This window comes from Podarcis melisellensis, assembly GCF_964234715.1.
Source record: "Podarcis melisellensis genome assembly, chromosome: 14".
NCBI lineage: Eukaryota > Metazoa > Chordata > Lepidosauria > Squamata > Lacertidae > Podarcis > Podarcis melisellensis.
In genome coordinates this window covers 627,289-651,299 of record NC_138546.1, presented here as the reverse complement: position 1 = coordinate 651,299, position 24,011 = coordinate 627,289, and the positions used below count along the sequence as shown (strand labels likewise).

General features: G+C 52.9%; 1 protein-coding gene across 1 annotated transcript in view; it reads left to right on the top strand.

The window, feature by feature from the left end:
* The window catches only part of LOC309357132 (coronin-7-like), a 101,074-nt gene that overhangs the window by 19,368 nt on the left and 57,695 nt on the right, over nt 1-24,011 (top strand). The window contains exons 8-9 of the mRNA XM_081889142.1: nt 4,494-4,580; nt 5,659-5,741. Coding sequence (XP_081745268.1) covers nt 4,494-4,580; nt 5,659-5,741 — 170 coding nt within the window. The remainder of the gene's footprint in view (nt 1-4,493; nt 4,581-5,658; nt 5,742-24,011) is intronic.

Genomic DNA, 24,011 nt, shown 5'->3' with positions numbered 1-24,011 from the left:
AAAACAATCTGCTGCCCTTTGCGGCTCCTGGTCATCCTGAAAGGGGCTGTCTTGGTGCAGACTTTGTCCTCCGCCTGATTTTCCCGTCCATCTCAATGGGTCCTCTTGGCTTGCCTTGTGCTGGCAGCTGCTGCTGGTGTTTTGTTTCTGTGCCCCCTTCTCCTCTGACCGTGCCACCCCCCGCACCTTGGGGGGCTGCCCCCAGAGCAAGCCATGTCTGCTCTGCTCTGCATCTCTCTTACCTGGCGTGGCTCCTGGGAAGATGGAGGAGAAGGAGGAGGAAAAGGAAGAGCTCCCCTTTTCCCACCCCTTCCCCACCGCGTGGGAGCCAGCTGTGCGCACCTCTCATGCTCCAGATCCAGCTGTGGGATTGTTTGGGGGGGGGTGGGAGGCTCGGGGGGCGTTCATTCTCCCTCTCCCAACCCCCCACTTCCCTCCCGCAGAGGTCACCCCGGGGGTACCTGGCTCCCACCCTCGGCAGCCAAGTGTCCTTCCCGCTTGGGGGGACGTCCTCAGCCTTCCCTCTTCCCAAGAAGGCCGTGGGAAGCTCTGGAAGGGAGCTGGCCTAGGTTTTGGGAAGGCCTATTTATAGCAGCGTGCGGCCGGCGCTCTCAGGCTCCTGCTCCCCAGCGGAGCAGGGGGGGCGGCCTCAGGGCTTCCGCTTCTCTTCTCACCCTCCCCACCCCCTCTGAATCGCTGCTCCTCCGTCCCGAAATGAGGAAGCCGCGGGGAGGCTGAGCAGGGAGAAGGATGGGGGCCCAAGGCAGGGGTCCCTGCAGGAGCTCCGGCTCCCCGTTCCAGGGTGCCCCAACAGCAATGCTTGTGCAGCTGCTGGCAGCAAGGATTGGGGCCTTTGTATTGCATCTCTGCTGGGATGGCCCCACTCTGCAGAAACGGGCGGTTGTGGAAGTGGCACCTGTGGGGCTGCAGAGCCCACTGTTGACTTTGGGGGGGGGAGCCAGTCCTGGAAGAGCCACAGAGAGCAGCAGGGGCCCAGCCTTTGTTTCTGGGGCCCTCAGGAGCCCAGTGGGGCCCCTGGCCCAGCTGTGGAAGGAGAGAAACTGGTCCCTGTTCCTCTGCCCTGTGAGTCTTGCACTTGGCCATCTGGGCTGCCCGTGGGGTTCAAGAAGCTGTGTTGTGTGTTTGTGTGTGTGTGTGTGAGAGAGAGAGAGAGAGAGAAAGAGAGAGAAAGAGAGAGAGAGAGAGAGAGAGAGAGAGAGAGAGAGAAGGTGACGCACACTCTGAGCTGTTACTTGTGGAGGTGGAGGAATCTGTGTCTGGAAGGAGGCGGAGGAAGTGAGCAAAAGTCTGGGAAGGAGATTCTGGCACAAGGTCTTGCTTATAGGGCAGCTTTTGAAGTTCTCCGGGAGGCTGTGACCCAGAGCTGCAGGCTGCGGCTTTGGTGTGTTTGTGTGTGTAAGGCAATTGTTCCCCCCTCTTGCCAATGCTGATGTGGCTGAATGCTCCCTCCCTAGACTTTGCCTTTGAACGGCTGCACCCTCTTCCTTCTCTTCCAGCTCTCGGGCAGTTTCCTTGGAAATCTGAAGGGGGCTGGGGGGCGTTATTTGGCCTCAGGCGCCAGGGCTTCCGGCTGCTGAGATGTGTGAACTGGGTTTTGCAGGGATTTCGCTCTGCCTGGTGCAACCCAGACATTTGCTGAACCATTACTCCCAGTAACCCTATCAACTCGCAACTGTTACGGAAATTACGGGGCTGGGGGCACATCTTTAAAGTTGTTAAATGTTACAAATATTATGCCTAAATGTATCCTTTCGACGACAGCTCAGGGAAGTTTCCTAGCCTTAACAATCATATAAATTCCGTAACACCATGTTGAGGGGAACTGCCAGATGGAGCCCCACAACATCTGCATCTGGAGCTCTTGTGCCAAGGCCAGTTCCACTCTGGTCTGGATACCACTCTGGCACCTAGAAGGGCCTGAACATGCAACATGTGCCAACCCCCCAGTCTTGGTTTCCCGCATGCTCAGCGTTCTTGCTGGGCTATGGTTTCCTGGGCATGCAAAGAAATGAGTTGAGGGCTCAAGTAGACCCAGAGGCCTCCCTTGTGTGACCCTCCATGGGCAGAAACTTTTCTTTTGGATAGGGTTGTTGTTCTTTTAAATCACATGATCAGGAGACCGTACGGTCACCCTGACTGTATTCATTCCAGCCCAATGGCACAGTTCTATAAATTACAATACAGCCAAACTCCGAAAACCCAGAAGTGAATGTTTCTGTTTTTGAATGTGCCTCGGAAGTCGAATGGCTTCTGAGGTGCGTCTCTCCATTTTCTCCATTGAAATTGCCGCCCGTCCATTGCGCCCCGGTTGTTGAATGTTTCGGAAGTCGAACGGTCTTCCGGAATGGATTACTTCTGACAACCAAGGTTCCGCTGTACAAGAACCAGTAGATATGTTAAGAACCATCCATGATATCAAAGTTCTCTGGCTGACGAGGCGGGTTCTTGAAGGTGTTGCAAAAAAGGACATGTGAAAATAGAGAGTTTGAAATCCAATCTCATCAGAGAGTTCTTTCCATCTGTTGGGTGAAATAAATAAGGCTATACCATTCTTATCACTTATTATGCATTTCTTAATTTCATATTACATTTAATTATCTTTAACTACCGTATTTTTCGCCCTATAGGACGCACTTTCCCCCCTCCAAAAATGAAGGGGAAATGTGTGTGCGTCCTATGGGGCGAATGCAGGCTTTCGCTGAAGCCTGGAGAGCGAGAGGGGTTGATGCGCACCGACCCCTCTCACTCTCCAGGCTTCAGGAAGCTCTCCGCAAGCCGTGGGAGCCCTGGGGAGCTCCTTAGGCTTGCGGATAGCGGGGGTAATTTTTTTCCTTTATCCCCCCCCAAAAAACTAGGTGTGCCCTATGGGCCGGTGCGCCCTATAGGGCGAAAAATACGGTAATAATTCTCCTCATTGTCTTTTTTACAATATTTCAAATAATTTGCCTTACAAAACTTCTTGCAAGCCTACTAGCGTAATCTGTTCATCACAATTACTTTTCATCACAATTTACTTATCCGTAAATTTACTCCAGTCTTTCTTCTGAGAATCTCTGGTCCCGCAGGTTTCGAATTCTTCCTGTTAGTTTATCTAATTCTGCATAGTCCATCATTTTCATCCTCCATTCTTCTTTCATCGGTAATTCTTCTTGCTTCCAATTTTGTGCCATGTATCAGTTGCTGTTTTATGGCATCTGGGTCTCTTGGGAAAAGCCTTTTTTAATGTCTGTGCTGATCTCCGACTCGAAGTCTCGCTGCCGAACCGATGAATGAAAAGTGGCCAAACCTGCCCAAAGGAAGGCGCCTCTTCTGCCCCCCCACCCCCCAGAATAACTTCTGCCCTCTGGACTGGGGTGCATGGATTGCAGCAGGACTGCAAAAAAAAAAAATGCCTTCTGAGGCCAAGGGCTGATTTTGGGGGGGGTGTCTTTCCCTCCAACCTGAACATGGGGCTGGGAGCAGTGGGGCGTGAGACTCTGGAGCTGGAGCTGGGGGTGGGGTGTCCCCCTTGCTCCCGAGGTCATTTAAAGCAGTTAAAGGTAAAGGGGCCCCTGACTGTTAGGTCCAGTCGCAGACAACTCTGGGGTTGCGGTGCTGATCTCACTTTATTGGCTGAGGGAGTCGGTGTACAGCTTCCGGGTCATGTGGCCAGCATGACTAAGCCGCTTCTGGCGAACCAGAGCAGCGCATGGAAATGCCGTTTACGTTCCCGCTGGAGTGGTACCTATTTATCTACTTGCACTTTGACCTGCTTTTGAACTGCTAGCTTGGCAGGAGCAGGGACTGAGCAACGAGAGCTCACCCCGTCATGGGGATTCGAACCGCCAACCTTCTGATCAGCAAGTCCTAGGCTCTGTGGTTTAACCCACAGCACCATAAAACCACAAAGAACAAAACCAGCATCATGACCAACACTTTGGAGGTTTTTAAACAGAGGTTGTCAGGGATTCCTGCATAGCAGCGGGTTGGACTTGGGGTTCCCTTCCAACCTTGTGATTCTGAGATTGGATTCCATGATGTTTTCACCCTTTGGGGTCTCTTTGCCCCACTTTCCCCCCTTAGCTTAGCTGCAGCGGTTCTCCACTGGTGGGTCCCCAGATGTTGTTGGACTACAACTCCCATCACCCCTGAGCTCTGGCCTTGCTAGCCAGGAGTGATGGGAGTTGTAGTTCAACAACATCTGGGGACCCACAGTTTGAGAAAGGCTGGCTTAGAGGGACCCTGCGTCATCCTCTCTCAGCTGTTCTCCTGTTTTTAAGCCCGGGGGCCTTCTCTCGTTCGTTTCTTCTCTGTGCATGCTCCCATCGCTTCACACAGGCCCAAGGGACCCGTGCCAAACCCGCAGCTGAGAGAGAGGGAGATGGGGCAGAGACAGCGGGTGGGAGTCAGTTTTCCAGGCGAGGCACCTGTGAAATGGGCAGTTTCTTCTCCCAGCCCGGCTCTTGACGGCCTTTCGCCCTCCTTCCTTTCAGAGCGTCCTGGCGCACGCGAACGGCAAGGACTCACGGCTGATCTGGGTGGACGCTGAAGGCTGCCTCCTGTCCGTCGGATTCAACCTGGTACGGTACCTGCCTTCATCCCCTTTATAATAGAGCCGAAGAGTTGGAAGGGGTCCCGGGGGTCATCTAGTCCAACCCCTTGCAGTGAAGGAATCTTTGGCCCAAGGTGGGGCTCAAACCCGCGACTCTGAGATTTCGGTGCATCTCGGGGCCCCTTTGAGCCTCCTTACTTGATCAGCAATGCATTGGCAACCCAAAGAATTGATATTTTTAATGTATTTTTAATCTTTCTTGGAAGCTGCCCAGAGTGGCTGGGGAAACAAATAATAAATTTTGTTGTTGTTGTTGTTTTGTTATTATTATTATTAAAACACAGAACATAGCTCTTTTGATATTTTGATTTTTGATCAAAAGCATTTAACGGCTGATCCCCCCACACCAATATTTTTCATTGCTGATTTCCCTTTATTTTTCCATGGGTAATTTTCAGCTTCGTGTTTCCGGGCTTAGCTTTCCATCATTCCCCCCACTAGAGTTTCAATATTTTTTTGGAAGCCGCCCAGAGTGGCTGGGGAAACCCAGCCAGATGGGTGGGGTATAAATAATATTATTATTATTATTATTATTATTATTATTATTATTATTATTATTATTATTATTATCTCTTGCTCTACCAACTGAGCTCTCCCACCTTTAGGAAATCACGAAGAGGAAAATTAGTGCTGGCCTATGAGCTGAGGTGGGAGAAAATACTTTTTGGCTTTGGAGCAGACAGGAACTGAGATGCGTGCTCTACCTGGCGGTTCTGGCGCAGAGCTGACACACAGGGCCTGAGGACTAGCCTCTTGGTCAGCACAGCCAATTGAAATGAAGCCAAAGGCCAACCTCCCCAAACTTGGTACCCTCCAGATGTTTCAGTCTACAGGGCGGTGCTGGCCGGGCGTTGTGGGCCAGAACATCTGCAGGGAACCAACCCCTGGGTGGAGGAGCTGCCTCTTTCTTGTTAGCTTTCATAGAACTGTAAAGGGACCCAAGGGTCATCCAGCCTGACCCCCTGCAATGCAGGAATCGCCACTTAGCAAGGAGCCAATTGGGGAGGTTTTGGTTGACAGAGACCATCATCCTGCTTGTTTTCCAGGTGCGGGAGCGCGAAGTCAGGCTTTGGGACACACGGAGATTCGACACCTCTCTGGCCTCCATCACCCTAGATGCATCTCCCAGGTAAGACCAGTGAGGCAGAGGGGGAAGGCGGGGGGCTGGGAATGGGCGTGGCCTTTGGGGTGCTGTTCGGCTGGAGTTGCCACTGTGGGGGTGAGGGGGGTTGTTGTTTAGCCTTGGAGGTAGAACAGGGGTGCGCTTAAGCCAGTGGTAACCCTAAGTGTCAATATGACCCCTCCAGGGAGGAAGTGGGGTGACCTGGGGATGACAAGAGGCAAGGGATTGGGGGGGGGCACACTGGCAGCGCAAATACCGTATTTTTCACTCTATAAGATGCACCCGACCACAAGACACACCTAGTTTCAGCGAAAGCTGCGCAGCCTGCATTCGCTCCATAAGACGCACACACATTTCCCCTTACTTTTTAGGAGGGAAAAAGTGTGTCTTATGGAGTGAAAAATACGGTAAATGCTCATCAGATTTCCAATAGCTGGTGCCCTTCAATCCACCCATTTTGTTGAACTCATCAAACTAAATCGTCTCAACATGATTTGGAATAAACGTGCAACCGGCTGTTACCGTTCCGAATTTGATTCTGCTGCTATCTTCCTTTGTGGGTTGTGCAAACCGCCGTTCTGAATAAGGCTTTTTATGGGGCAGAGGAGCCAAGGGGGCGGTGGCCCAAAAGAATTTGGGAACCTCTGGCTTTAACCCGTCAGAGCTTTCTAGGCTTTGAATGCAACAACCCATGGGACTCTTTGCGGTTGCTTTGTCCCTGCATGTTGGGCGAATGCATCTGTTGGCTGCCTGGAAGGCAGAAGGTGAGGACCTTTTCCTGGGATAGAAGGGGGCCAACCCCGCAGGTCTCTCCAGTTTCAGCACTTGCCACTGACCCCAGGCCAGGCCAGGCGTGTTTCCTTCAGATATGAAACGCATGAGGCTGGCTACTCCAGAGAAGGGCCTTTCCAGTGTTGGCACCCCCAGGGATGTCTGGCTAGCACCTGCACAATGACCTCTTTTAGGTGCCAGATGAAGGCATTTTTCGTCAGAATTTCCCCCCACTGCTTTTTGCGTTTGTTGTACTGATGCCCTCCTCTGCTTGTGGGCTTTATTCTGTGCAAGAGTTTAGTTTCCTAGAGTATTTTATGGCTTTCGATCTTTTACTTGCAAACCACCCACAGGACATTTGCCATTAGGTGGTGTATAAATATTGGGAAAGAACGAACAAACAAACGAATGAATGAATGAATGAATGAGTGCTGTCTCTGCATGATGCCCGGCAGGAAGTCAGGAGGTGGGGTGTCTCCCCCTCCCCACTTTGAATAACGCTCCGGCCTTCCGCGATCTTTCCACGCGTCTCTGAGGTGGCTGGTCGCCTGCGGAGAGTCAGAATCGCCTCCGGCCTCTTTTCTCCCACTCTCTCTGGGCAAATGAGTCAGTCCATGTGGACTTGCAGCTTCTTGGGGGTGCTGCAGGATGCCTCCTTTGGCGAGAGAGGCAGAGAGAGCCCCCCCTCCGCACAGACCCCCCCTTCCTGGCTGCAGCAGGGCCTGCGAGGATCTTGCCAAGGTGGGCGGCTGCTCTTCCTTTCTTCCTCCTCGCAAGCAGCCCCGAGCGAGGGAGTAAATTGATTCCAGGCGGCTGGCTTGTTTTGGCTGGGGGACTCTATCTGCACCGCCGCCGCTGGGGGAGGAATGTGGTTGGCGGCTGCTGTGAGCCTCTCTTATCGGCCTGCCTTGCTGCATCGGGTGACCCCCGCGTATCATTGGGACCCAGCCTGATAAGGAGGGGAACGGGAGAGGATCTGAGGGACTTGGGGGGGGGGGGGTGACGAGGAGCCCTTTTGCTCCTGCGCTGCTTTCTGCCTCCTCTGCGCAAGGGGGGCTTTTCCTGAGCAAGCAACACGATCCAGCAGGCGTATTGTTCCACGTCCAGATTCCATTCCTTCAAGCTCTTGGAAACGAGATGAGTCGCTCAGAGGGCTTTGGGCTGCTTAGTTGGACTTGTGATATGCAAAATATGGATCAACACACACACACACACACACACACACACACACTTTCTGTGTGAGCAGAAGCGAGCCCCTAAGGGGGGGGAAACCAATTTGCCCCGTTTCTGGGCAACCACAGGCCCTGGATTAGCTGCTGCTACTGTTCCTGCAGTCCTGGGGCATAGGAAGGGCAGTGTGGGGGGTGGGGGTTGCCCCGGGTGTCACCCTCGAGGGGGTGACAAAATGGTACACCGCGGGGGGCGGCACTTAACCCGGGTCCTGGCCTGCAGCTTGCCTGAGTCTCCACCCCCTTCGTTCTGCCTGGACACTGAGGTCCAGCTCCAAGGGCCTTCTGGTAGTTCCCTCCCTGCGAGAAGCCAAGTTACAGGGAACCAGGCAGAGGGCTTTCTCTGTGGTGGCTCCCGCCCTGTGGAACACCCTCCCACCAGATGTCAAGGCAATAAACAACTACCTAACAGTTAGAAGACATCTGAAGGCAGCCCTGTTCAGGGAAGTTTTTAATGTGTGACACTTTAATTTATTTTTAATTTTTGTTGGAAGCTGCCTAGAGTGGCTGGGGAAACCCAGCCAGATGGGCGGGGTACAAATAATAAGTTGTTGTTGTTTTTAGTCTCTCCTGAGAGTGATGTGGTGGCTCAGGGCCCAGCGCTGCCCAAAATGGCAGCGTGGGGCTTGCGTCCGCCAGGCGGACTATGTGGGCCGTTCGCTGCGTGCCCCCCTGGGTGGCTCACCCCAAACCTGCCTTCCCGGGTGCCAGAGCAGCTAGCAGCCTGCCTGCAGTGCTGGAAGGTGGGCTGAGCTCTGCTGTCTCCCCGGGCAAATTACTGGGGTGCCCCTTCCCTCCCAGCCTGGAGCTCCTTGTGCCCAGGAAGGGCCTCCTTTGCCCTCCTCCTGCTGTGCTGGGGCGGCGGAAGAAAAGAAAGTAAGATGTGACATGATGGATTGTTGTGAAATTATTCGTGACATGGAGAAAGTAGATGGAGAACGATTTTTCTCCTAACTCTGGAAGTCGTGGATATTTGAAGAAGCTGAATGTGGGAAGATTCAGGGCAGGCGAAGGAAAGTCCTTCTTCACACAGGGCAGGGTTAAACTGTGGAACTCAAACACGCCCCCCAGGAGGCAAGGATGTCACCAACTTGGATGGTTTTAGAACAGGCACAAGGCAAACTCGGCCCTCTAGCTCTTTTGGGACTACAATTCCAATCATTCCTAGCTAACAGGACCAGTGGTCGGGGATGATGGGAGTTGTAGTCCCAATACATCTGGAGGGCCGAGTTTGCCTTGTGCCTGTTGTAGAAGATGATTAGACCAATTCATGGAGGAGGAGGAGGAGGCTGAGGAGAAGGCTATTGATGGCTTGGCTTGGCTTCCAACAGTCGGAATCAGCAGTGCTTCTGAAGCCCAGTTTCTGGAAACTGCAGGAGTGGAGAAGAGGGATCTTGTGCTGGGATCCTGCTTGCAGCATCTGGTTAGTGCCTGTGAGAAGAGGATGCCAGACCAGATGGGCCCTGGGCCTGATCCAGTAGGGCTCTTACTAGGTTCTTACATGAGGCTTGGGGATGTGTGCAGAATGGTTGCCCTGGCTCTGAAGACAAATGCCTCTCTCTCTCTCTCTCTCTCTCTCTCTCTCTCTCTCTCTCCCTCTCCCTCGCCCCCCCCCCACTGGTTGCCAAGCCCTGTTCCAAAGCCCCCCTCCCATCCTCCGTCTTGCCAAGCACACCGCATGAATGGCCCTTGAGTCCTCTGGGGGGCTGTTTGCAGAGCAAACTGTGGGGCTGAAAGCCTTTCATTCTGTGCTTCTGTGCTCCGCGGCCGCCGGGGGTCAGCGAAACTGCTGAAGCAGCTGGTGTGGCGCAGGAGTGCGCAGTGTCCCGTCCCTCCATGCTCATCGGCCCGTGTGGGGCAGCAGCAGAGGCCTGTGTGGCGACCGGGACCTGGCCGAGGGGTCCAAGCGCAGGCGTGCTTTGTCCTCCAGACACACAGGAGCCTCTCTCGGGGCTGGGGGAGGCAGAGGGCAGGGGGCAGTCCTGGGCTGCATCACTGCTTCCCGGCAAGGGCGGGGGTCCGCTCTCATGATCTCATCTGAGATGGATTTTGAAAGCCTGGTGGGCAAGCAGAGAGCAGAGACCCCTGCCTCGTGGACCGAAGCAAACAGGGAGCCAGTTTCCCTTCTTCTTGGTTAATTAGTAGCAGATGCTGGGGGAGGGGGGCTGGCTGTGGTTGCAAGAGGGGCCAAGGGCAGGTGGGGAGGCTGCTCATGAAGGGACACGTGTGTGTGTGTGTGTGTGTGTGTGTGTGTGTGTGTGTGTTGCAGCCCACAGCTGGTGCAAACGGCCAAGTTGTGCAAGAAGGGCTGAGCCATTCGCTTTGGGGAGCGTCCTTCCCCAGCGGTGCTTTGCTGGCCCCCCTCCTCCTGGCACGCCCTGGACTCTGGAGCTGCCTCAGCACACGGAGGGGACTGTTTGCAAGGAATGGGTTGGAGCGGGGTTGAGAGGAAGGAGGGCTGTGATAGGAATTTTGAGGTCTTAGATATATGTTAAATGTTCATAAGTGTACCAACCAAGCATGTACATAGATCAGCACAGGAAGACCAACCTGGAACCATTTTGATTCCCAAACTAACCTCAATTACTTCTCTGTAAGGTCAGAGTGGGAAACCTCCCCATTGTCTCTTGCCTCACAAATCCTGTCTTAAGGGCACATTTAAGATATGAATAGGGTGTAAGCCTGTCCTGGCTCAGGAACTAAGTATTTATCATAACAAAAGACTGGCCAGGCTCCCCAGGCAATCCAATCAAGTGACCATTAAACAGGTAACCTGGCAGACAGGAGGTAAACAAAGCACTCAGATTTCTGCTGTAGACCTCCCCTTCTGTGATGTATGTATGATGTTTCTGGGGTGGTGGTCTTGATGTACAGGGTGGCAGTTTCAAAAGTCTGTATAAGGGCTTGCACACCATTGTTCTGGGTTCCTCCTCTCTCCTGCGTGGGGTGAGGGGAGCACCCTCTTGCAACAGATCAATAAAGATCAGGCTTACTAGCTGCTTTGCTTCTCAATATTCTCTGGTTGGCCTCTGTTGTTTTCTCCTACTGAGAGGGAACCTATATAAGGACTCTATATGGGCTCTTGGATACCCCATAAGGGAAAGAGGACAGATTTTTGTTTACAGCAGGGCACAGCACTGGTCTGGCCTTGACTCTTCCTAGAGCTGGAAGGGACCCCAACCCTCGGAAATGCAGGAATGGCAACCAGAGAATCCCTGTCGGCTGGCTCCCCAACCTCTGTTGAAAAGCCTCCTGTTATCATCTGAAATGGCACGAAGGAGAGACCATCATCTCCCGTGGAAGTCCAGTCCGCTGTCCAACAGCTCTTTCCATCAGAAAGTTTTTTTTTCTTCTTTTTTTAGATTTGGTCATGTTTATTTTAGGTGGATGAATATTAAGTGAGGAAAGATTTACATGAGATTTCTCCACACCCAGATTTTCTCAGTAGACCCCTACCTGAACAAAATAATTTAAAACTTAAAAGAAAACATTTTTCTGAAGTGCATTGCAGCAGCAGCTATTTCTTTTCCCACTCTTCTCTTTCAAAAATGGCTCAAGATCCTGTTTGTCCTCTTCATATTTTACCCACTGTTCTTTCGGAAGTATTTGTTGCCTCATGGACAAGTCCAACGCTCTCTTGATGCGAAATAATCTCTCATTGTGTGCATCTTCAGGAAGTCTCCTTATCGCTTCTTTCACATTTTCATACATTGTATCATCTGGCATAAGTCCCAGTGCCCTCGCCGCCATCTTGACAACCTCTGAGGAAATGCACACGGGCACAGGCGTTTGGGAAAAGCCAACATTCCTAGAGTCCGATTGCCTGGACGTTTCTGGGGCCCCTTCGGGTCTTTCTAAGGGGTTAGAGCCTTCTAGGGTAGCATTCTGTACTTCCCTGGCTAAGGAGTTGATGTTCTCTGAGATAGCATTCTGTATCTCTCTTGCTCGTGCTAAGGGGCTAATGTTTTCTGAGGTAGCACCCTGTATCTCCCTGGCTCTTGGTAGGGAGCTAAAGTTTTCCGAGGTAGCATTTTGCATCTCTCTGGCTCGTTGCCTGGTCATTCTTTGATTCCCCCCCCCCCCCCGTGCCCCTTGTTCCTCTGTCTCTTCGCCGCTATCGTTATCTGGGTCATTGTTTGGGGCGGGTGGAGCATTTTGTCTATAGTAGAAGAGAATGAGCGCTTGTTCCACGGAGTCATCTATAGGGTGCCCTTCATAAGGGGGGGGGCAGAGGCGGCCTTCCATGATTTAAGATAGGCAGTTGGTAGGTCGTAGCTCCCTTTGTAACTTGGAGCAGTCCTCTGACTGTTTCAAAAGCGGCTAGGTACTCTAATTGACGGGGCTTTTCCTCCATCAAGTATTTCCTTAGATGTTTCAGGCGGTCTTCATTAAAAGAGCCTCCTGTTGGCCAATGTAACTCGGGTTTCGCAGAGGCAGTTCCGGCCGGCCAGGTTTCTCTACATAGATCTTCTAATTTCTGCCTCGATAGCAAGTTGTGCCCCGGAATAGACTTCCAATAAGAGATGACAAATTCAAGAGGGGGTCGGGGTCTCTCTGGGATTCAGATGGCTTTCTAGAAGCCTTCCTCCCGGAGCGAGCCCGCTCATGCTTGGAAGCTTGGGTACCCATTTTATTCACGCGTGTCTGGGTAAAGAGAAGGGAGAGGGGAGGTCGTTAGGGTTTATTGGGGTTTTGGGGAATTTTTCTTCAACAATTTCCTAACGGGGTTTTAGAGAGCTCTTCCTACCTATTTCCTATTTTCTTCCTTTCCTACTTTTCAATTTCCTGGGGTTCCCTTTCCACTCTGCCAAGTCCCGCCCAATCCTCCCTGGGCTATCCCTCCTGGCAACCTCCTACCTATCGTCACAATCTTAGGAAGAGGGGCCCTACTGAACGCCCGCGCCGTGCGGTGCCAGATCGGGTGATCCCTTGATAGAGTTCTCGAACGGAAAATCCCCCTTGCTTTCGGAAGTGGGCTCACGCACGATTCACGTGTTACGTGGCCCGACCGGTGCGGCTGGGATTAATTGATAGAAAGCCAGACCCCTTCCTGCCCCCTCCGTAACGGCGCTCGGGAAGTTCGGAAAAGAATTCCAGCCCCTTGCTCTCAACTGAGATGTCCGTTGCGGGGAGTCGGCTATCTTTTCAAGCCGGGTCTCTCCGTCTTATTTTCGGACCCCCAATTGGTGCGGCTGACTGGAGAGTTTGAGAGGAGAAAGAGATAGAGCTCAGAACCCCCCTTTTGGGTCGAGCGGTGGTCCACGTTCTCTCTCGCCAAACGGACCAAGAGGAGAAGGGTAAGAAGGATCAATAGAGAGGAGGGCAGAGAATTCAGTTGCCAGGAGATTCCAACCCCTTTCCACCAGTGCACTGGGTTTCTCTACTATACTCACGCGTCTTCAACGTTGATCCCGGGATCGATGAATATGCTGGCCGGATTCCCTTTGCTCCCCGGCTGAACCCTTGGGACGTTTGATTACCGCCCGGAAGATGGCCGGGGGTCCTAAGGATCTTCCCAGGCAAATGGCCCGGCGCTGGCTGAAGATTTTGGGGCCCCCGGTCAGCAACACGGGAGAACTGCCCGGCCCACGTTGGGCGCCAAATGTTACAGAAAAATTCCGGGTGCGGAGTTACCCTTGCCACCCGGCTCGTCGGACGAAGTCCGCGGGTCCTAGCGGAAGAAATGAGCTCAGCCGGAGACAGGAGCAATAAACGGAGATCCAAAGTTTATTGCGCAACAGGTTCAAAATGGAATTGAACCCCGAGAATGGGGCGACATAAACTTTTAAAAGTTCCCTCCAAGTCCCAGAATACAATGCAACAAACGTCATGAATACATTATAAGAAGGTTGGGTTTCACAGGTTACATCATGAATATATTACAGGAAGGTGGGATTACATGGATTAGCATTTTAGGAAGGGAGGGGGGAAATATGCAGAGTAAGAGATATGCACAGATAAACACAGATAAACGTTTCCTGAGTACAGGTGATGGCAAGACAATGGCACAGATATGCATCGTCTGCCACCTGGCATTGCCCGGAGGAAGGGTTTGGCAGAACGATCCGACAGGATTAGGGTCTTCCTGAGTACGTGACTTGCCGCTCTGGGGATTATGGAGGTAGGGGCAGCATCATGGAGTCCACAGGGAACCGAGTAGAATGACGTCAAGATGGAGAAAATCGGAGCTTTGGTTGATTTTATATTATTTTCCAAAGTTTCGGCACTTTGCCGGTCAAGTGTATATTGAATATCAAAAGCGGAAACAAAATGGGTACATTGTAACAAGACTTTGACAGTTTTACAAGGTCGCTGGTTTCGGTTCCATTGTTCTCGCAGCGGGGGGCTGTCAACAGCTTGTCAGGAGGTTAAATGAGGCGTGCAAGAGCTCCCTGAGCTAGCTCCTGCAGGAGAATGCACGGTCCTGATTGGCTGAGGCGTGGCCATTATAGTCAATGGAGAATACAGTTCGATACGGTCTACCCATGTTAGAAATAGGGCGAAAGGAAGGCTTAAGAAAGAAGGGCTTATTTCGCCCGTATATAGAAGGAAAGGATATTATTTTATAAGGCCAAGGGGTATAGTGTGGTGCTTGTGTGACAGTGTGGGGGCTGAGGAGTCACGGCAGAGTTGGGCGCTGTTGAGGTCATCGCCTCGGGCCCCTTATCAGGAGGAGGAGGGGTGAGGAAAGGTATCCCCTCCTCCTTCCGTATCACCCCTTTCAGATCACGTGCTCGCAACCCGCCTACCCACCCACCGCGCTCCCTGTGCTGTCACGTGATCATCAGAAATTTATTTCTGATGTTTGGTCAGAACCTCCTTTCCATCGGTTTGGGGTCCTCACCGCTGGAGCAGAGGGAAAACCAGCTCGCTCCATTCTCCATGTGACAGCCCTTTCAGGATGTGAAGGTGGCTCTCCTCTTCTCCCATTGTTCCTCACAAGGCTGGGCTCCCAGACCCTGGACCAGCTCGGTCACCCTCCATCTTGCCAATGTGCAGAGTGCTGTGCTGCGTTCCTCGGGGAGAGTGGATGGTAGGAGAAGGGGGACAGTGTGGTGGGGTTTGGCAGTGGGGAAGGGCCTTGGTAATAGCCAGAACGGAACAGCCACATTTATAAACTTCCAGTGAAGGGGCTTGGAGACTTTGGGCTCACCTGGAAATCTAAAATTTCTGGGGGGTTTCCAGTGTGTGCATGGATGGGAATTTTGTGGGTGGGGGAATTGAAACACTTCATTCCGAATATTTACTTCCCGCCTTTGTGCTTTTATTGAGCCAGGCTGGCTATCACAAACCCAGCTGCAATCCAGACAGACTTCTCTTAGCAACGCTGCCTTGGCTGCCTCTAGCCTTGTTGCAGCATTCTGAGTCCCCTTGGCCAATATTGCTCTGAACCGTTGCTTTTAAAAATACTTGGCTTGTTCTTAAAAACAAGAGGTTTCCGCATTTCTTCTCAAACTGCATTGCTTCCCCCATTCTCAATTCCATTTTTTTTTTGTAGTTTACCCCCAGCCCAAACAAAAAAAAATAACCATGATGTTGGTGTCCTATTTGCGGTCTCCGTGGGGAAGAAAACCCTCTTTGATGGGAGAGTGTGTGGAGGTTCATATCTCGATGGCTCCCGCCTGCAGATGCAAAGAAAATGGAGAAAATCAGTGCATCAGGGGGATAGATTACAACTGGTCCCTGTCCTGTATTTGAAGGAGGGACTCAGAGAGGAGTTTTCCCCAGGCCTACCTAGAGATGAGAGAGATTCTCCATGAGACCCCACAGCCCTTCCCTGAGTCCTTCCGGAGCTGTCACACTACAACTCCCACCAGGCTGTTATTTGGGGCTGGTGGGACTTGCAGCCCACAATGCCTGAGGAGCCAGCCTGGGTTGGGGAAAGGTGCCCGGCTGTCTTCCACGAGGGCCAGCCAGCTGCCTCCTTGGCGCCCACAAGCAGGGCCTTCGCTGGGTCTCATCTGAATGCAGAGATTCCCATTTCCGGCTGCCGCACCCCCTGGGCGTCCTCCGGCACCTTGTCCTCCTCGAATTGGCCTCGCCCTTGAGGGGCCTCCTGCAATTAACGGGCATCAGCGCGGCATCAGGTGGCGGCTTCGGCAGCTAAGTGCTTCCAGCTGGTTGGCGGCTGCTTCTTAGCCAAGCGGTGGGGAGGTCAGGCCCACCCCACTGAGCCCCAGGCAGCGCAGGAAGCGGCACAAATGCTTCCAGGACGTGGTCTGGGGAGGGGCGCACATCACTCCTTCGGCTGGCCGCCACAGGAAGCGAAACAGCTGGTGCCCTCAAGCTCTCCAGCAACTTTCTGGGGTTGGGATTTGGGGTGCTGAGGAGAGTTGCTGGGAGGAGGTTTGATGCCACCAGCCTCGGATGCTCTTGTGCCAAAAGCCAACAATCCCAGTTACGATACGATCATCTCTATTGTCATTGTCCCACACAGAACAACAAAATTAAAAAAAACTACATCAGACATTCAAAAACCCACAAGCCTGCTATCCCAGCCTGGTTAGCCCCCTAAAAACTCTGATACCCCATAATTAAATAGAGTATACTCCCATAGAGAATACCTTACACTTCATTTAAAACCCAAATCGCATTTGGGTAGAAACTGTTTCTCAGGTGGCTAATCCTGGTCTTTATACCCCTGGACCTTCTTCCAGAAGGCAGAAGCTGAAAGAGATAATTTCTGGGGTGCGCCCTATCCTGCACTATCTCTGCTGCTTTTTTATGAGACTTGGAAGAATAGATTTGATCCAAGGTGGGAAGAGTGCATCAAATTATTCTCTCCACAGTCTTTACAACCCTGGACAGCATTGTCTTTTCCCTGACTGTGCAGCTCCCAAACCACAAGTTAACACACTCTCAGCAGTACCATGGTAAAATGCCATCAGTTGCCCCCCTTGGGGCTCTGCCTGCTTTCCCAGCACATGGCGATAGCAGAGGGGAAGCCGTAACGTGGCCCCATGGACAGAAGCAACCGCTTTGTGTTGTTTCACGATGAGGCCTGCCTGAGAAGGGCGCCTCTTCTTGCATAAAGTTCTGTAGCCCCAACGGAGCCTTTTTTGGGCCTGGGCGATATATTGTCCCAAACCGGTATTGTGATATTGGTTCCATAGTTTTTGACCTGACAATATATTGTGAATGATGATGTGTGTTCGAGTTGGGTGATGTATCATCCAAAACCGGTTTGAAGTCCATACAGTCGTACCTTGGTTCTCGAATTTAATCTGTTCCGGAAGTCCACTTGACTCCCGAAACCATTTAAAAACCAAGGTGCAGCTCCGATTGGCTGCAGGAGCTTCCTGCACTCATTCAGAAGCTGTGGAAGCCAGCACTGGACATTACAAAAAATGTTCACAAACCAAAACACTTAGCCAAGCCATTCAAGTACCAAGGTACCACTGTATTGTGATATTGGTTCCATAGTTTTTGACCGAACGATATATCATGAAGTGTGTTAGAGTTGGGTGATATATCGTCCAAAATCGGTTTGAAGTGCATATTGTGATAACAGTTTCACAATGCTCTCCCTTGGAATGCCCTCCTTCAGATGTCAAGATTAAAAACTACATAACTTTTAGAAGACATCTGAAGGCAGCCCTGGATCAGGTAGTTTTTAATCTTTGATATTTTGCTATGTTTTACATATGCTGTAAGCCGCCGGAAGTGGCGGGGGAAACCTAGCCAGGTGGTAAAAGGTAAAGGTAAAGGTACCCCTGCCCATACGGGCCAGTCTTGCCAGACTCTGGGGTTGTGCGCCCATCTCACTTAAGAGGCCAGGGGCCAGCGCTGTCCGAAGACACTTCCGGGTCACGTGGCCAGCGTGCCAAAGCTGCATCTGGCGAGCCAGCTCAGCACACGGAACACCGTTTACCTTCCCGCTGGTAAGCGGTCCCTATTTATCTACTTGCACCCGGGGGTGCTTTCGAACTGCTAGGTTGGCAGGCGCTGGGACCGAGCAGCGGGAGCGCACCCCGCCGTGGGGATTCGAACCGCCGACCTTTCAATCGGCAAGCCCTAGGTGCTGAGGCTTTTACCCACAGCGCCACCCACGTCCCCAAGCCAGGTGGGTGGGGTATTAATAATAAAAATAATTTTTTTTTTATTACTGACCGGGCAATATATTGTAAATCATGGGTGTGTGGGTGCATGCTATGTCAAAATCACGATGCAGGAAAAACCATGGAGCCAGCCAGTTCCTCTCCATAGCTCCATCTTTATTTCAGACATGGTGCTATATCAGTAAATTGCGATGTTTAGCTGGTGATACATCGCAATGTTGAAAAGCAGATCTCACTCATCCCTTGTGCCCAGATGCCTGCAGTCCTGGCCAGTGGGACTAAACCCTGGGCTCTTGAGTTTCCTTGCGCCCCCCCCCACCTTACCCCCTTTGATTGCAAGTGCTGTTAATCATCTGCAGGCTATTAGTGCAGATGCCAGACCGGCTGGTGATAAGGATCTGATTTAGGCTAAGCTGGAAAGGCCACTTCTGGCTGTTGCCTGCCCTGCCCCAAAAACAGAGGAGGGCAAGTGGAGTTGAGGAGGTTGCAGCAAGTTTTGCTCAAAGTCTGCTACTTGAGGGCTAAGGGCTTCCTTTGCAATGGACAGAGAAGGGAGGTGGCTGTCTGCCACAGACCAGAGACTGGGCGTGTTCAGAAGGACTTGCAAAAAACAAAATAAAGGCAAATAAGAGGTTTGCAGAACCTCCGTCCTTCAGAGATGTTGCTTTTTAACAACCGGTGCTGGCCGGATTCAACTGCACCATGGCAACGCGTTTCGGGAGAGGGGGTGCACGATCACCAAGGCCACTGGAAAGAAAACACTTGGTTTTACTTTAAAAAGAAATGTTAAAAGTTCACAAAGTGGTTCAGGCAGGCATCTAGGGGGTGTGAGAGGGGTGCTGTGTTGAAGAAGAAGAAGAAGAAGAAGAGGAAGGTCACCATCACAACCAGCCACCCCATAATATCCTGGGGGGTCCCTGTGAGGTTGCAGCTTTCGTGCTTGGGAAACTCACTTTTCCTGCCCACGTGTGTGGGCTCCATAGAAGCAGTGTGGCCTAGCGGCTAGAGTGCTGAACTAGGACCAAGAAGGGTTCATGTGAGAGTGAAAAGCAGGGAGGATAATCACTTTGAGCGCTTTGGAAGAAAAGGTGGTATATAAATGTAATAGATATCTTCTTTAAAAAGGGACAAATATCCATACATTTTGCTAGCCCCGCTCCCTGGGTTGCGCAGACGGGCCCTGATTGAGAGGAAACGTGTTTGTGGCAGCAAAAGAGAATCATTTAGCTCAGTTGGCGAGGGCACAGTGCTGATAAGGCTAAGGTTGCAGGTTTGGTCCCTGCGTGGGACACCTGAATATTCCTGGACTGCAAGGGGGTTGGACTAGATGACCCCAGGGTCCCTTCCAGCAATAGTTCTACATTTCACCAGGACTGCTCCTCCTGGTGGCTGCTAAGAATACCCAGCAGAGATGGCAGCCGGTGTCAAAGGGGGGTGAGGATGCAGTGCGGAATAAACCAGGGAGGACCCTTCTAGTTCTGCAGCAGCGCACCTTTCCCGCAGGCAGAAGGTCTTGGGTTCGATCCCCGGTGTTTCCTGGGACAGGAATCCTGGCCGAACCCCAGAGAGTGGCTGCCTGTCCGTGCCCTTTGCTCGGTGGAACCTGGCACCCGCTGCTTTGCTGCTGGGGCTGCTCTGCGTCTCAGGCCAGGCCTTTGGGGCTGAGCCTGGCAGCTCCTTGCCCTGAGTGCAGAGCTCCTCGGTCGTGTGGGACTTGGCAGGCGCCTCCGGAAACCCAGCCTCCATCTCCTCCGTTGCCTCTGCGCTCGGAGGCCCCGGCAGTCGCCCCCCCACCCCTTTGGCTCTGACATCAAGTGGGATTTGGGTTTCATTTGGGGTTGAGGAAGCCTTTTCCTGGCGCAGAGTCAGGCTCCTGGAACCAGTAGCCGCCGCTTCCGTTTTTGCCCTGTCTTTCGCTCTGTGGGGAGTGTGTGTGTGTGTGTTGGGGGTGTGTGGAGGCTCCCTCCCTCCCTCTCATGTGAGAGCCTGGCTGGTTTATCGCCCCCCAATGCCTCTGAGCCTTGTGGGTCATTCTAAGCTGCCAAGTCTCATCCTTTGGGGGGGCTGCAGATCGAGCCCCCCGTCCCCCCAGCCCTTTCCCTGCCGGATTTTCTCGTGCAAGAGGGCATAAGAAGGGTCGCCCTGTTTTAAAATGTGGGTTTATTTTAATTCCATTATTTTAATATAGATATAGAGTTGTGATTTGTTATGATGTAAACCACTCAGACTTCTTGGGAGCAGTATATAAATTGCATTTTGATAAGCAGTCTCTCCAGATGTTGCGGGTGGACTCCCAAATCTGACCCTCCTCCCTGACCATTGGCTGGAGTCCTTGTCAACACTTCAGGGCTGTCATTCAGTCTCAAGTTGGCCGGCAAAGTCTCCTGGCAATGTGAGGGTGCAGGTCTGTCCAGAAATAATCTCCTCCTCCTCCTCCTCCTCCTCCTCCTCCTCTTCCTCCTCCTCCTCTTCTTCTCCTCCTCCTCCTCCTCCTCCTCCTCCTCCTCCTCCTCTTCTTCTTCTTCTTCCTCCTCCTCCTCCACCTCCTTCCTTGTCCACCACCCTTCACTGGGTAACAGCAGCGCTTTTATCTCCCTCCCTGTTGCGGTCGGAAAATCCACATGGCTCTTAAGGAAAATATTTGCTCAGCAGCACTTTTTGCAGGAATTTGGGAAGCTAATTTGAAAAATCTGCTGGGAAGCCGACAATGGGCCCTTTCAGCCTGTCACCGAGACCCCGCGGGGAGCAGTGCCTGCCTGCCCACTGAGCCCCAGCCCTTCCTGGCTCCCCCCAACCGAGGAAACCTTCGCCTTGTGCCAGTCCCAGAGGTGAGGGCAGGCAGGGCGGGGGCAGGCAGAGAGAGCACCCTGCTAGGCTTTGGTCCTGCAAGGGGGGTCAGGGCAAAGGGCCCACACTGGAAAGCGGCTGGTGGCTTTGGGGAAACAGGAGCTGGGCTTGCAACGCCTCTCGTGTTAGAGTCATAGTTGGGAGGGATCCGAGGGTCATCCAGTCTAGCCCCCTGCAATGCAGGCATCTCAGCAAAAGCACCCCTGAGAGACGGCCATTCAATCTCTGCTTAAAAACCGCCAAGGAAGGAGAGTCCACAACTTCCCACAGCTCTTACTGTCAGAAAGGTCTTCCTTTCTTCTTGCAGTTTCTTCCTGCCAAGGAAAGGCGCTTGTGAGGTTTTCGGCCTCAGGCACTGCAATAGCCAGGCTGGCTTTGGGTACACCCCAGACCCTCCTCGGAGCCCTTCCTCTGAGGCTGATGGCAGCAGAGAGCAGGGCCTTTTCGCTGGTAGCTCCTCACCTGTCAAACGCTCTCAGAGTGAGGGCTGCTGGGCGCCTCCACTGACGTCTTTTTGGTACCAGGGGAAAGCTTGCCTTAGAGCGACTGAGACGATTATGTTTTACTGTTAGCTGTTGCGTGTATTGTAAAAGTCAGTGTTGTACATGGCTTTTCTCTCTTTTTTAATGACATGTTTATGTTTTTAAATGTAAGCTGCTTGGAGGCCTCCTTAGGCAACAACTGATGAGTCATAATAGTAATAATATTGATAATAAGGAAGAGCATAAGAGCTGGCTGGATCAGGCTAGGTGGAGCCAGGGGCGTAGGAAGGGGGGTGCGGGGTGTGTGGACCGCCCCAGGTGCCACCCTGATGGGGTGTGACAAAATGGCAGGCTGCACTCGTCACCACGGAGCTGGCAACGTGCACGAGCCACGCATCTTGGCACCCACAGGCTCCGCATTGTCTGCCTGCCGCCCTCCCCCCACAGCTGTAGGGCGACTGAGGCCCTGCTGTGCGTCTCATCCCTATGGGCATCAGGTGGCAGCACGGCACGGAGCATGCAGCGCCCATAGGGATAGGGCATGCAGCGGGGCCTCAGCCGCCCTACAACTGGGGGGGGCGAGGCAGCGGGCAGGCAGTGTGGAGCCTTATGGGCGGTTCGCCCCACCCCTGGGCACTCTGCCCCCAGGTGCCCGAGAAGCTTCCTCCTCTGCTGGGTGGAGCCCATCCTTAATGGCATCCTGTTCTCACAGTGGTTAACTAGAGGCCTCTATTGGGAAACCCACGAGCAGGATTCGAACACAAGATCCCCATCTCCTGGGGTTTCCAGTGACTGGGATCTGGGGCAGGGAGTTCCTCAGTTGGTGCTGCATGAAGGATTTCCTTTCATTCAGGGGTCAGCAAACTTTTCCACCAGGGGGTCAGTCCACTGTCCCTCAGACCTTGGGGGGGGCTATATTTTTTGGGGGGTATGCACGAATTCCTATGCCCCACAAATAACCCAGAGATGCATTTTAAATAAAAGGACACATTCTACTCCTGTAAAAACACACTGATTCCTGGACTGTCTGCCGGCCGGATTGAGAAGGCAATTAGTTTGCCTCCCGATGCTTTTATCTGTCCAACATTGGATGTCTACGAGTTTGAGTGATATGAGAGAGGGAGAAAAACTTTCCTCTGTCCTCCTTTCCTGTGCCAGACAAACTCCTATCATGTTGCCTTTTGCTCCCCTTTTCTCTAAACCAAAAAACCCCCAAACGCCGCATCCTTTCCTCCCATCATCCCCTTGATTGTATTGTGAACCTTTCCCGGCTCTTCCGTATCCGTTTGGAGGTGGGGTGCCCAGAACAGGGTCCATAATTCACAACTCTGCTGCTTGACAGGGCTGGGGATGTTGTTTTCCGCTCTGCCTCGGGCAGCAAAATACCTTGAACTGATGCTCCTGTGGCACAGCCGGTCCTCTTAACAAGAGCGTGGCAGAGGCACGATTTGTGCATTAAGATGCCCCTGCCCAGCGCTCAGCACCCCAGGCTGTGCCTGGAACCAGGAGAGAAGGAAAGTTCCCCCCCCCCACAGCCTTGAGTATCTGCTGTGCCCCCCCCCCCCAGCCACAGGGAAAGAGCTGCGTTCCTGCTAAGTGGGGCCGCGGCCATGCAATCCAGCCTCGGAAAGCCCCTCCGTCTAATCAGATCCATCTGGTGCTCGCCCGGTCCATGCGCAGCCGGCCGCGGGTGGGGAGAGGGAAGCCGCCCTGGACTCTTGGCCGGCGAGAGGAGTCTGGAATGGGAGGCAGCTGTGTCAACAGGACCTGGGCTTGGCTCTGGCGGAAAAGAAGCCGAGGCGTTTTGGCGCACCTTGCTCTGCCCAAGGGTGCCCCCCCTCTCCCTGTGTGGGCACAGGCAGGCAGCAGTGCCCACTCCAGTTGCTGTATCAGGCCTGAGAGGTTGGCTTCCCAGTAGTGCCTACTCTGACTGGAAGCAGCTGCCCCGAGTCTCTGGGGTGGAGGTCCTTCCCAGCCTTGCCCTACAGCAGCCTTTCTCAACCTGTGGGTCCCCAGATGTTGTTGAACTACAACTCCCATCACCCCTGACCGGAGCTCAGGGATGATGGGAGTTATAGTCCAACAACCTCTGGGGACCCACAGATTGAGAACCACTGCCTTAGAGCATGGGTAGGCAAGCTAAGGCCCGGGGGCCAAATCCGGCCCAATCACCCTCTAAATCTGGCCCACGGACGGTCCGGGATTCAGCGTGTTTTTACATGAGTAGAATGTGTCCTTTTATATAAAATGCATCTCTGGGTTATTTGTGGGGCATAGGAATTCGTTCATTTTTTTAATGTAGTCTGGCCCCCCACAAGGTCTGAGGGACAGTGGACCGGCCCCCTGCTGAAAAGGTTTGCTGACCCCTGCCCTAGAGACTCTGGCAAGGGGTTGAAACAGGAAGGCTCCCTCTTGAGCTCAGCATCTCCTTCTCAGCATCCTCAAGGAAGGGACCGGCAGAAACCGCTGGCTCCCCTTCAGCGGATCGGTCCTTGCAGCCTCCGGAGGGGAACGGCCATTGTGGCTCCATGGCAGATCAGAAGGCCTCAAGTTCAGTCTCCAGGCATTGGCTGCTGGGAATGTGCCCTGTCTGACACCAGAGCCATTGCTGCCAGCCAGTGTGGACAGTATTGAGCGAGATAGAATCCATACCCGCTGACATTTCTCTGATAAAATAGGGACGTCCTGTTCTCCCATCAGGAAGCTTCTCCAGCGTTTGATCTTGCGCCACAGACAGATGTCATCTGCACGTCGTCATCAGTCACCTCCGGCCAATGGCAACCTCTCTGCCTCACCTACCGCGCAGGCTTGTTGTAAAGGAAAAATGTGCGGGGAAAGGAATGGGGTGCACCTTCCACAATAAATGGAAGCAATAGTAATAAATACTAA